The following is a 14,069-nucleotide window of genomic DNA, read 5'->3' as shown; positions in this document are numbered from 1 at the left end:
ACGCTTCTAAACTTTTTCTCTGAACTTTGTTTCTTCTTAGAGATGGAATTTTGTGAACCTCCTCACACTCTGTGCTCTGGCTACCAGACAGACATGCACAATGTCTCTCGGCATGGCTACCAGCTAGAGATGGGGTCTGATGTGGACACGGAGACAGAAGGGGCTGCCTCGCCTGACCATGCACTAAGAATGTGGATAAGGGGCATGAAGTCAGAGCATAGCTCCTGTTTGTCCAGCCGGGCCAACTCTGCATTGTCCTTGACGGACACTGACCATGAAAGGAAGTCTGATGGGGAAAACGGTAATAGAACTGTCTATGCTATTTAAGTAAAACCCAGAGGGAATGCCGGGTTTTGCCTTTGATTTTTTTTCCCTCCCTGTGTCTGCCTGTCTTTTGTTTAGTATGCAGAGAGGAAACGCAGGTTAGCGGGGTACCCTGGACAAGGTATGTACCTGAGTATCTGGCAAATAGACACATTCATTTACAACAATAGACAAAATGCTTTTTATTTCTGGTGATTCCCCCAAGGGAAATAATCTGCTGTAGTCAGCAATATTGTGTGTGTCTTATTTATTACTCATCTTTTATTTTCATCTTTATTTTCCAGTACAATACTAGTGACATTTATTATAGAAGTACTCATTTCACGTATTTTGGCTTCATATCAATATGTGAACAGTGAGATGAACAATTGTGTAGCAAGCATATCCTGCATGTGCTTTCTATCTTGATTCAGATTGACCTGTCAAGTGTACAGACATGCAAATTAACCAGGTTAGACTGAAATGATTAAAAAAAAAAAAGGAGGTAAATTAAAATCAGCCAATTGCTAGACAATAAGTATCATTAAATTGTAATTATCCATTATTTACTTACAACTTTTAGAAGTGAAAAAGTTTTGTATTTTTGATTTGTTGGGAAGAGGTTAATTTATTTTACTTTCTGCTCTTCTGTCTCTACTAAAGGACAAAATCCTTTCATAAAAATCACATTAATGCTTATTAAACACGTTAATCTAATCTCTTCATCATTCTGTTTGTCTAAATTTCGTAGGTCCCAACACCATGACCACAAGGCCACCAGGCCTAACAGTGGCTAATTAGTATTTTCTCAGGTGCCAGAGAGGTAGCCAACAGCCTGGTACCTGCAGCTTTTTTCTATTTCATCCTCCTCTGCCTCTTTCAGCCCATAGGGGATACTGGCCACAAAGGTTTAATCAGGAATGACCATTTGCCAACGAGTTAGAATATCATTTCCTCAAAGATAGTCCAGTACACTTTGTAATATCACCAAATATCCTTGAGGGTCTTGATGTTTTCAGTTTATTTTCATGTATGTATGTATGTATGTATTGCTGACTTTGGCCAAGGGTGTAGAGGAGGTGAAGTATGGAAGTGAGAAGGGAACATATTTGATTTATGTCTTATATATTCATGTTAGTGAAAGAGCATTAAGATGGAAGTTATGAGAACTTGGACTGGTCCCTACAGCTTTCTGGGTTTCACCTGTTGAACAGGAAAGATAATGAATGATCAAATGTATATGAATTGTGATGATAGATGATCTCCTGTTTTTCCCAGACTTCCTTTTCTCCCTCATCTCACTCCTGACAAAGAGGTTCTAGTCAGTTCACTGGGTAGAAATATTAAAATAAAAGAAAAGCTTCCCCACGGGGCTCCACCATTCTACTCTTGCAAGACCCTACGTATGGGTTTTCGTTTGGGGTGATGAAACTATTCTGGAATTAGGTAGTGGTAATAGTTCCACAACTCTGTGAAAATACTAAAAGCCACTAAACTGTACACTTTAAGAGGGTGAACATTATGGTATGTGAATCATATTTCATTGAATCTGTTATTTAAAAAATACTGCTGGATGAAGGGTCAGGATTGAAGATTGAGTCTTTCCAGATGATTTGGACAAGGATTAATTAGTAAAAATGTTTGCTATTACAGGTTTTAAATTCTCTCCTGTTTGTTGTGACATGGAAGCTCAAGCTGGGTCTACTCAAGGTAAGTGTTTCCAAATATTTGATGACAAATTATTTTTACCTCACCCGATCCCTGACACCCACCACACAAAATGCAACCCTGCTCCTCTGACAAACAACACACAGGCCTGGTTAATTAACTTGTCAAAGACTAGTTTATTGGAAGCTTGTCGGTTTGCTTTCCTCTTGGAAAACTTCATGTGTGTATGTTGATGGTGAAGAGGAGGTGAGGGGGAGCTGGGGAGAAGTTCAAGACAGGACTGAAGGTAGGATAGGGAGACATTGATTTAGCATGGGGTAGAGATTGAAATCAGCTTGGGTTGGATTTGGCCTCATGACTTCCTACATTATCTACGATTTTTTGCACGACTCTAGCCATTAATTTAGTATTGTTCAGATACTGTCATAACTTTACAGTGCTGCCTATCAAATGGCCTTGGTCTTTCCTTCAGATCCTCTGACATGGCTTAAGAATCACATTATGCCCATGTCATCACGTTCAAATGAAGGAAATGTTCTTTATTGTTTTCTGTAGACCTGTATTTATAATGTGTCATTCCACAATGAGGGGACATTGGTGTCGTTTTACTTTTGCCTTCATTGTGCTCATTGGGTTTTGCCCCTTTGCGGAGGGATACTGAAAGCAATATTTATAAATGAGTTTGATGAAAATCTAATAACACTTTGCAGGAGGGGATCCTCCCGTCTGACCACAGGGTAGTGACTCAAAATTTGGAGGGAGCTGGGGGAAGGGGATCAGAGGGAAGATATATCAAAAGCAGCTTCATCAAAATGCATATTATCCTCCCCTCCCCCCACCATAAGAACTACTTACTATGATGAGCCACTATGCACCATGTCAATATGCAGTATCCCTTGGATGTGTGAGGAACTTTCAGGAAGATTTGAGGCTGTTCAGTTTCATTTCACCTTCAGTCTAATCAACCATCTACCTTGATCACGTAGCACTGTTTACTAAGACAGAGTTGGAATACTCAGGAGTGAAGGACATGCATCCATTCTTTTCTTTATAGGTTTATTTTCCTTATGGTTTATTTTCGAAACTGGATAGAGTACTACAAAACTGGGCTGGGCTGCCAAGGAAAATTTAGGATCCAGAATGCTAAAAACAAGTCCTTAACTGCAAGCCTCTTTTCACTCAGTGTGCACCTCCAAGAAGAATTCCAACTTTTGACAGGCAATAGAGCATACTGATGAAAAGTTTATACCATATAGCCAGGTCAGCTTAGACTTAAATCTCAGCTGTGTGACCTTGGGAGAGTTGTATATGGTTTCTGTGCCTGAATTTCATCATTTGTAAAACAAGGGTAGTATTGGTATCTACTTCTAAGATTTTGTGATGATTGAATAAATTAATGTATATAAAGGTTAAGAATAGTACTTGTAACATGTAAGTACAACATGAATGTTCACTTTTATTATTGATCAGCACTTCACAATTTTCAAACATACTTTTAATATCTTTATCTTATTTCATCCTCATGACCAATCTGTGGAATAGATTATTGTTATCAGCATTTTACATAGGAGGAACAGTAATTTAGAAACCAGTTAGCTAAATGCAATTGATTGTTTTCCAGGTAGCCACTTTTTTCCTCCCGTGGATCATGTATGAATATAAGACATGAATTTGAACAACTTTTCTCTGCTCAGTTAGAGTTCTGCAACTCTTCCTCATACTAATCATTTCCAATAAGGAGTATACAGTTTAGAAGCATATTTATGACCAAGAGTAAGATTTCACCAATTTGGATTCCATAACTTTTCAGTCAGTGATAACCAGGCCTAGCCTGCCTTCAACATTTCCATAGATCCTCACAGAGGAAGTTTGAATTGAGATGAGAGTGTAAATGGTTTTTCTAAAAGACATGGTAATTTGAAGAAGTAAGTTATTTTCAATGAATTGATCTTCATGTTTGTGTGCATATGATGCTATTTATTTCCCGTTGATCTCATCCATTCATGAAAGCAGGCCTAGCAGGGAATCTGTTTCAGTAATTTGAGTTTGTATATACTATATTTGAAAAAAGTGAAACAGCTTAGAATTTTTAGGATTTATATGCATCACTACCTCAGACTGTCCTATATCCCTGTACCTCTGTTAGCGTCAGTGACATTTTATTTTGTTTCTGTCTTCCTATGCATTCTGACTTTTAGATTATTGATGAGGCAGTGAGCACAATATCGTGGATCATTTTAGGGTGATTTAAACTTCACTCTTGTAAATGTGGAAAAAAAGTGAAGATGGGGAAACTGTTATTTGGGTGCGATGTTCAAATGAGAAAGATTCTGAGATGTGATTTCAAAGACGCTTTGAATTCTGTTCATCCTAGGAGATTATGACTTGGGTTTTCTACTTCTATTTCCAAAACTGTGTCTGTGAGGACTTATTTCTTTCATTTAATTAATTGAGCAAGCCTTTCAAAATATTTATTTTTTTCTCATTTTCATAAACTCTAGTTGGTTACCCTTAATTGAAGTCTCCGATACGCTTTAACCCATGGAGAATTAAAATAAATCACCCTCAATTTCAGCACCGGAATAGACTGAGAAGTCTGAAGTACAGGAAAGGGAGAGCAGCAGGTAACAGAAGAGAATCTGGATTTCTTGACTTTCACAGTGTAGTCAGAGCACTATTGATGCTTAATCATCTATTGGAAAAATGCAGATTTACTCAAGGTAGCTTCATCTTGAGGCTCAGGAGGAGGACACTTTGATGTCAATCATAATGCTTTATTCACTTCACCTCTTTTATACTCCGATTTCACATTACTGCCACCATGACTATTCATTATAGGCTAATACTTGAGTTGTGTGCTTTCTATCTTCATAAAGGTTTTTAATAAGTACCAGCCAGGAAGCTACTTGGTTTATTCACTGGTTTTGCTTTACTACTTAGCCACTGGATCTGGAGCACAGAAGGCACTAAATAAATGAGAAATGTGCTTTGCTCCGAGGGGAAAAGTTGAACCTGAGAGATGGTATATTTTTGTAGATCTTCTCTAATAGAAATGCTCCAGTGGGTCAAGCCTCTGGTCATGTAACACACACTCTGCCTCTGACAGGTGATCCAGTGGGCGTTTCTTAGAAGGCTTTGGTAGTCCTACTTGAGCATTAACCTCTGTGATTAGGGTATTCCTCAGTAATTACATTTGACTCTACATTAGGCTGGAGGAAAAAAAACTATAGCAGTAGCTAAATTTGAATAATCAATTTCCAAGAATGTGTTTTTCACATATGGCTTAAGTGAAACATTTGGATTATAAAATGTAAATGAAATTGCTTAGCAAGAAGCTAAATAGAGGGAAATAGGTAGAGAAAAGCATTTGTAACCTTTCACTAATAAAGTATAAATTGCAAAGAAATTATTTTTGGCGATATTCTTGTTAATAATGATATTTCTGTGCAAGCAATATTTATGGAGCACCCACTCTTTGCCAGGCTCTGTATTGGAGATTGGGGATGTGTAAAAATGACCAGTATACCAGCTCCACCCTCAAGGAATTTACAGTCTAGTGGGTAAAATAGATGCTCTTTTAGTTAGGATTGTTTATTATTATTTATTATTTTTATTGCAGGTAACAGAAACCAACCTGAGCTAGCTTTAAAAAACCACAAATTTACAAAAAGGGCATGAGAATGCTTCATGGACCAGGGCAAGAGTGTGGCTAGACCACAAGAAGAGACTAGCTCAGAAGACTTGCCTGGACTTTGCCTCTTGCTTCTGAATCCATTTCCTTTAGTCCTGTCTCTTCAGATTGACTTTCTCTAAGTCTCCTTCCACAAGGCAGGCATAAAACCTCATACCGTTCCCCAGTTTATAGTTCTTCTGTTTAGGAAAGAAGTTGAGATTAACTGGATATTTTTCAATGCCATTTGTAAAATCCAATGAGACAAAATAATTTTCCCCACTTGAGTCAGATCTCTACCACTGGACCCATTAGCTCCAATCAGGTCAGCAATACAAATGTTGCTTTCTGGGAACCCACCCATTGGATTCTTAGAGCAGTTCTCAATGCAGGGCAGAGTGAAGTGGGCATATATACTCAAAAAGATCTACCAGAGATGATAAAGAGCTAATTTTAATACAATTCAGTTAGTGCCATGATAAAAATATGTACAGCTTGCTATCAGAACACAAGGGATATGAAACCGTTTGTTAAAGTAAAAATCATTATATTAACACATTCTAAATAAACCATATTCCCCATATAGCAAGCGATTAAGAACATGGACTATGGTATAAGATAGACCTAGGTTTGTGACTTGGTTCTGCCACTTACCTACTGTGTGTCCTTGGACAGGTAAGTAAAGCTCTCCAAGCCTCGGTTTCCTTGTCTGTCAAATGGAGACATTACCTATTTCAGTTTGGTGTGTGTGTGTGTGAAGATTAAAAGAGAAAATGGATATGTAGCACGTTACAGAGTGCTTGTTATATATTAAATGCCCAACAAATCTTAGTTGTGGTTGTTATCTGTCACACAACAAGAATTTATTATGCATCATGTATTGTGGAGTAGGTGCTACCGGATGAAATCTCTTTCATCAAGGATTAGCCAGACATTCATTGTGGCTTCTGAGACATCTGGTGTCCCAGGAAACTCTAGCCTAGCAGTGTTCAGCCTACTCTCTCGTCATTTGAAACTGGATAAAATTCCTTGCACTTGTCTTAATCTTACATCATTTTAATAGCCAACAATCTTGTTCTGTTAAGCATAGAAGACTGAGAGGAAATCCAATGAAGCACTTCAGACCTGGCTGCGTGTTAACTTTGTACTATTGTATTTCCTATTGTCATTGTAGTAGCCCCTTAAGATAGAACTGGGATTTCAACTACTCAGAAGCCCGTTTATTTCCGTGATTGTTGGGCAGCTGAGCTCCCTATGTGCTGTTCAGGAACTTTACAGGTAAGGGATTATCTGATACAATCCCATAATAGCCAAACAATCCATTAGCTCTACTCCCTATTGCTTCTGTACTGCATACCACCGAAACCTGGTAATATACCATGTGCTACCAATAAACACCGTACCACCATAGCCATGCATATGTCATTCTCAGACCCTGCATCGCTTCATTGGAACAGCAGGAGTGGTGAAACATAGCTAGCCTAACACCTGGATTTCTTGAATGACATGTAATAGTTATACCCAAATGAGGAGTTACTCCTTCTGATATTTGACCATGTGGGGCCATTCATGTGCATTGAATGGAAGGAATTTGTTTCTTTTACATTTCTTTCTTTTGCTTTTTTGTTTTCCCCTGATAGTGTAAGTTATACAGGACACTTCCACAGCAATGATAACAGTTCCTCAGGAACTATCTGAATGTCGAAGGAAGTGTGTGAAACAATGCAATGACTTGGTAATAGCTTTGGCAGGAGCCCTACCATATAACTGACATCCTAATGGCTCTGTTGGACCCATTAGGCATGTATAAGACAGTGCAGTTGACTTTGTAATGGTTTCTTTGGAGATGTGACATGATCAGAGGAAGTGTGTAAGGCATTGGGATTGCTTTATGTGTGGGTGAGACACTTCTGTGATGACTGTGATACTCTTACAATTGAAAACAATTTTGATGATATTGAAATTTCAAGCCATTATAAAGTTAAGATATAACAAGCTCATATTTTCTTTTGTAGTAGGTAATTTTAACTACTATTTTTTTTAGTGTTAAAGTAATATCAGCTGATGGTTTAAAAATTAAAACAGTAAAAACAGGTTTAGAATAAAAAATCCTTCTTCTTTATGCTTCTATATAAAATATAGAAGTTGTAAGACTACAAAGGTTCCATCATGCATATGCAAGAAAATAAAAGTTATTAACTGGCAAACAAATCTTTTAAGTAATTTCATAACTTTTGGGAATATAAAGAGTCATATCACCAGGGCAAGAAATTATCAAGACACTCCTGAGAGGTAGCCAGTGTTAACAGTGTATCATGTGTCATTCCCCAAATGTTCTGTACATTGTCAGATGGGGTAACATACTATAAAAATACCAATAACTTTTTTCTAGTTAATGTTATGTCTTGGATATTTTCCCATATCTGTAGTATAGATCTACAAAGACAGTGCAGTTGACTTTGTAATGGCCTTATTCTTTTTAATAGCTCTGTAGTATTCTGTTTCTGTATATATCATTTTTTATTTAGTCAGTCCCCTGTACGGACAAGTGAGTTTCCAGTGCTTTGATATTAGAAACAGTACTGTACTTAACATCCTTGTAAACATCTTTTTGCATACCTGTTGGGTAATTTCTTAGAAGTAGAAAGGATGGGACAAGGATATGTACATTTAACATTTTTATAGATATTACCAAATTTTGCCTTTAAACAACCATTTTATCTTCCTACTAATATATATATTATTAGTGCATCTGTTTTCCCATATCCTTATCAACACTGGCAATGATGGAAGATTTCTCATACCCAATCTGCTAGATGAAATATAGTATCTTTTTGTGCTATTATTTTGCAGTGTACTAGTGAGTGAGCTTGGGCATCTTTTTGTATGTTAATGGACCATTTGCATTTCTCTTTTGTGAATTGTCTGTTTACATGTTTTACCCATTTTTTTATTCAAATTTTCATATTATTAATTTTCAAGAATATTTCATATGTAAGGGATGAAAAAAACCTCGGTCACATATTATGCATTTTTTCTAGTCTGTTATTTGCCTTTTGAAATAGGTTCATACGATGCATCTGTATTTGTACATATAGAGCTTTATATTTTTAAGTAGTTAAATTCAACCATCTATACTTTATGGAAATGATAGATAATAGATAGATAGGTAGATAGATGATAGATAGGTAGATAGAAGGTAAATATAGATATAATTGTTAACAGTATTATAATGTCCCCAATTCTAAAAGTAAACTACTTGAAAATTTATTTTGATTTTAGATTAGAATGTAAATATTTATGTACAAATAATATATCTAGATGGTAAACATTCATGTAGTATGCATCATGGATATATTTACATGAAAACAAACTTGAATGTAAAAGAAATTATGCTATAAATACAGTTTAAATCATGTAAACATTAAAGTAAATTAGAATTATTTAGGTTAGTCTTCATAATTGATATTGATATATTGTTTAATCTCTTTTTTTGTACATTAAATAGTGTAGAAGAAGCCAAAATGACTTAATGTGTTTGCAGAGTTAGATTATCAGTAGATTTTTTTTAAAAAGAAAACATAAGAAAAATAAGGCGGAACCTATATCACTAGAAATAAAATGATAATACTGTCATCTGAATTTGAAAATGATGCTTCAGTTGCCATACTTAGGACACATACTGTTGGTTGTTCTTTTCTGGGTTTGAGAATGGGTTTGTGTTAAAGCCACTTGTGTTTCCTTGCACTGCCCATCTCTTAACTATTGATGGGTATTCAAGAAATTGCTAGTCAGAGTTAATTCTTTTTTTGTTTGTGTGAAGGGGAATGCAGAGTAGCCCACAATTTTATATGTGGAATTGAAATTTTTTAATGTATTCTAGATTACATTTTAGATTAATAACTTTAGAGAAAAGAGAAATCACAATGGCTATTTCAGAAGCAAGTTGGCTATCCTTTGGTACTTTTTTTTATTGTAAAAGTAATATAGTAAAAGATTATTTAAAAAATTGAGAAATTACTGAAAAGTGGAAAAAGAAAACCTCAAGCAGCCCCTCAATAAAATATCAGTTACATTTTCCTGTGAATTAGCATCCCTTCTTTGTTTTCTATTCATCATGTCACTTTGTAAGGATACATGCAACCTGATATTTCACTTGAATTAAAACATAAGCATGTACCATGCTACCAAGTGTTAATTAAATACTATTTAAAATATATTAGTTAAGTAGATGTAATATAACTTAATTAACTATATCCTATTTTTGAATATTAACATTTCTATAATATTTCACTAGTATAAAAATGCTACAGTTGACACTTTTATGGTCAAAGTATTCGTTTGTTTCTGATTTCTTCCTTGTAATAGATTTTTACAAATAAAATTACAGGGCTCAATAATGTTTACATTAAGCCTCAAGAGAGCTATTAATAAATTATTTCTGAATTCATACTCCCCCATTAGCAAAGTATGAGAAGTGACCATTTCCTTCATTAGTACTAGATAACTTACTTTAAACCTTTTTTTGCTAATTTTTCAATGAAATGTAAAAAAACATAAATATGTTTAAAATTACATGCCATTTATTGATTTTAGAATTGAACCTTTTATAATCTGCTGTTTTTTGAATGACATGTCCTCATTTGTTAATTGAATTGACTTTTTAAAAATATGTATTATAAAAATCTAGAACTAATGAATAAATCTAGGAGCCAGTTCTGGGGTGGGGGCAATAAAATAATAAAACAATCTAGAAAAGGGGAGAAGATAATAAATAAGCATGTCAAAATAACTATAGATAAAGAGGAAATTGAATGATTCATAAGAGAGTACTTTGTGCACCTCTTTTAAGATATACTTGAAAACCTGGGTGGAACAGATGATTTCATAGGAAAAATATGAATGACCAAAACTAGTCTGAGAAGATAGAGGAAAATTGAAAATTTCTCATTTATATAATAGAAATAAAATTACAAAGAACCACTCAAACTAAAAAAGGTAGCTGAAGCACAGTCTCATATGCAAAATTTGCCAGAACTTTAAGGAACACATACATCATTTTAACGCTACTTGAAAGGTTTCAGAGCATAACAAAAATGAAAGGTTCCAAATCTTTTTAAAAATTTTTTGAAAGTAAGAAAGGCATTGAGATCTAAAGCAGGAAAATAAATCACAAAATAAATCTACAAATCAATTGTACTTGTGAATATTGATGCAAAATTCTTAAATAAACAAAGTTCAGCAGTATAGTAAAAGAATAATACACTACAACTAAGTGCAGTTCATACTAGGGAATGCAAGGGTAGTTCAATATTAAGAACTCTGTTACTCTAATTTACTATATGAATAGACAAATAGTCAAAACCCTATGAAAAGTTACGTAGATGCCAAAAGGCATTTGATAATACCCAACATTGTATCAAAGAAACACAATTTTTACTCTCTGCTAGATACTGTTCTAAGTATTTTACAGGTAGTAATGAGTTTAATTCTCACACTCACTCTATGACTTAGGTACTAGTAATATCCCCATTTAGAAATGTGGAAACTGAGGCATAAATAGGATAGGTAAAGTTATGTAGCTAGTAAGTGGCAAAGCCAGGATTTAAACCCAGGCAATCTGATTCCAAACCCTTGTGTTTATCCACTATACTGTACTACCACTCATTAATTTTTGATAAAGGTTCTTTATAAAAATATATATAATATATATAATTCCTTATGTAAAACCACAAAATCCAGTTTTATTCTAAGTGACAAAGCACTAAAAGGATTTCTATTAGAATCAAGAACAAAACAAGGATGTCCACTTTCACCATGTGAAGGTAATAGCTGTCGCCATTTAAAAACCATTTGTTGGTTATATAATTATATATCTAAAAAAAATCTAAGAAAACCAAACAATAATTAATACAAATGGTAAATATTCAGTAAACTAATTTGGGATGCCAAATTAATAGTTTTCTTCCATACTAACCACAGACAATTAGAAAATGTAGTTGAATAAATTATTACTTTTATAATAGCAACAGTGACAACCAAAATGGCTATGAATAAACTGGCAAAAACAGCAAGACACACACTCACACATACACACACACAAAACAATGCTATTGAGGAACATACAAGAAAACATAAATAAATGGAAAGCCTTACCCTGTTCCTGGATAAGTATCATTAAACTCTCCCTAAATTAATCTATAATTTTAACATGCTTCCAATAACTATCAATTAGCCATTTGACTTACTGGCTGTAATGTTCAAATGGGAAAAAAAGAAAACATGCAAGAACGCCTAGAAAATATTTGGAAAATACATTATGTTGTGATAGTAAGTTTGCCAGATAGTAAAATATATTGAAGTTCATTTTAGTTAAATTAATGTAATGTTAGTATATGAATAAAGAGTTAGAATGAAAGAGGAAGCCTGGAAATGGAGCCAAATGCAAATAGGAATATAGTATATGATAATGATAGCATTTCAGATCAATACGGAAAACATGAATTGCTTTAAAAAGGTGTTGACATAATTAGGCAGCCTTCTAGAGAACAATAAAATTGTTTCTGTACCTCACTCTCTACACCAAAATAAATTCTCGATTAATCAAATTTTAAATGTGAAAGTAAGTACTATAAGGAAAGACAGGAGAATTTTGTCCTAGAAAAGCTTTTCTAGATATAGCAAAAAAAAAAAAAAAAAAAAAAAAAGCCATAAACAAAAATGTTATCATGCTATATTTGTTATCATCCAAAGACAAAAGGTTAATTTCCTCTTATGTAAAGAGTACTTATAGTCAATAAGAAACAATGTCTCAACAATACGATGGGAAAAGTGGCTATAGGCCATACAAAAGGAAATGGGGATGATTTATGATCATATGAAAAGTGTTAACCTCACTCCTAAGAGAAATGCATAATAGAACTATAAGTTATTATTTATCATTGATCACACTGGCAATAATAAAAATTTGATAATATACTTTATTGACAAACGTGTATGAAACATTGATTTTAGGAGTACAAATAGATACAGTCTCTATGAAAGAAAATTTGGCAGTATCTAGCAAAACATATCCTACTTTGACTCAGCAATTTCATTTCTCAGAATTTATCATACAGATATTCAGTGGGTATGCAGTGATATGTATGAGGATGTTCTTAGTAGCATTATTTGAAATATCAAAAAATTGGGGATAGCAATCAAAATGTTCATCAGTAGGAGGCTACTTGTGTAATTTATGGTACAGTCCTGCAATAGAATACTCTACTCTTCAGCCTTACGGAGAAGGAACAAACATGGTAGGAGGAGAAGTGGAATGGTTCAGGGGGAGCTGCACAGGGGAATTTCAACTCTATTGACATTATATTTGCTTCATATTTATTTATAATATTTTATTTCTTAAACTAGGTAGTAGGGGTACATGAATATTTACAATGTTATTCTTCATATAGATGAATGTCTCAAGTATTTTTAATAAATTTAACACAAACAAATGAGACAACTTTATGTGTATTGAAGTAGAACAATCTTCAACATACATCATTAAACAAGAGTCACAGGATTTGAATCATTGCGTATAGAAGTGGCCTTTCTGTCTGTGACCCAGAGTAAGAAATACAATTTATATTGTGACCCAGTTCACAAGGAATCTATAAATAAAAATAAAAACTAGAAAAACATTTTTGTAAGACAATACCTACCCTTACTATGAACAGCACACTCTGGCATTTTCTATTCTGTCTTATTTCATGTCTTTCTAATGTTAATTGTGACCCAGTACATTTATTTTATAACCCACTATTAGGTCAAAACCTGCAGTTTAAAGAACATGATGTCCAGTTTTCTACATGTGATGTGTGACTTTTAATGGAGCTGCATGTATATATGCCTGTATATGCATAGAAGTTCTCTGGAAATATTCACAATAAACAGATAATTCTGAATGCATTTGTGGAAGGAAACTAGGTAACTGTGGGATAGGAACTGGAGGAAGATTTATTTTCCTCTGTGCCCTTTTGTACTTTTAGAACTTTGTACCATGTATTATTAAAATTTTTAATTTGACATAACTAGAAAGTAGATAAAATGAAAATGATATCACAGATGAATGAATCCAACTCATTTGCTTTCTAGAACTTTTTAAAATAACCAATAGTTAATTGATGCTTATAGGGCTCTTTACAATGTTTTAAAAGAATAAGAGTGTAGGATTATTAAATATTCGCTTTATGACAACCCCCAGATTTAGCTCTTGATTTATTTCTTTAACAGTTTGTGTGTGTGTGTGTGTGTGTGTTCCTTCTAAAATAAGGTGAGAAATAAATCTATTAGACCAAAGTAGTATTTTGCTCTTTACTATTAAGTCACCTGCTTATTTTAATTGTCATTATCAAATTAGAGTCCCTTATGTGGGAGAGACATACTCTTC

The 14,069-nt window shown here is 34.2% G+C and overlaps 1 protein-coding gene across 1 annotated transcript in view; it reads left to right on the top strand.

Annotated features, from left to right (window-relative positions):
* Positions 1–14,069, top strand: part of TENM1 (teneurin transmembrane protein 1) — a 700,775-nt gene that overhangs the window by 266,044 nt on the left and 420,662 nt on the right. Inside the window, exons 5-6 of the mRNA XM_074360055.1 lie at positions 41–301; positions 1,957–2,013. Coding sequence (XP_074216156.1) covers positions 41–301; positions 1,957–2,013 — 318 coding nt within the window. The remainder of the gene's footprint in view (positions 1–40; positions 302–1,956; positions 2,014–14,069) is intronic.

This window comes from Camelus bactrianus, chromosome X (genome assembly GCF_048773025.1).
Source record: "Camelus bactrianus isolate YW-2024 breed Bactrian camel chromosome X, ASM4877302v1, whole genome shotgun sequence".
In the NCBI taxonomy this organism is placed as follows: domain Eukaryota; kingdom Metazoa; phylum Chordata; class Mammalia; order Artiodactyla; family Camelidae; genus Camelus; species Camelus bactrianus.
Note: the sequence above shows the minus strand (reverse complement) of the source record. Positions and strands in the feature narration are given on the sequence as shown.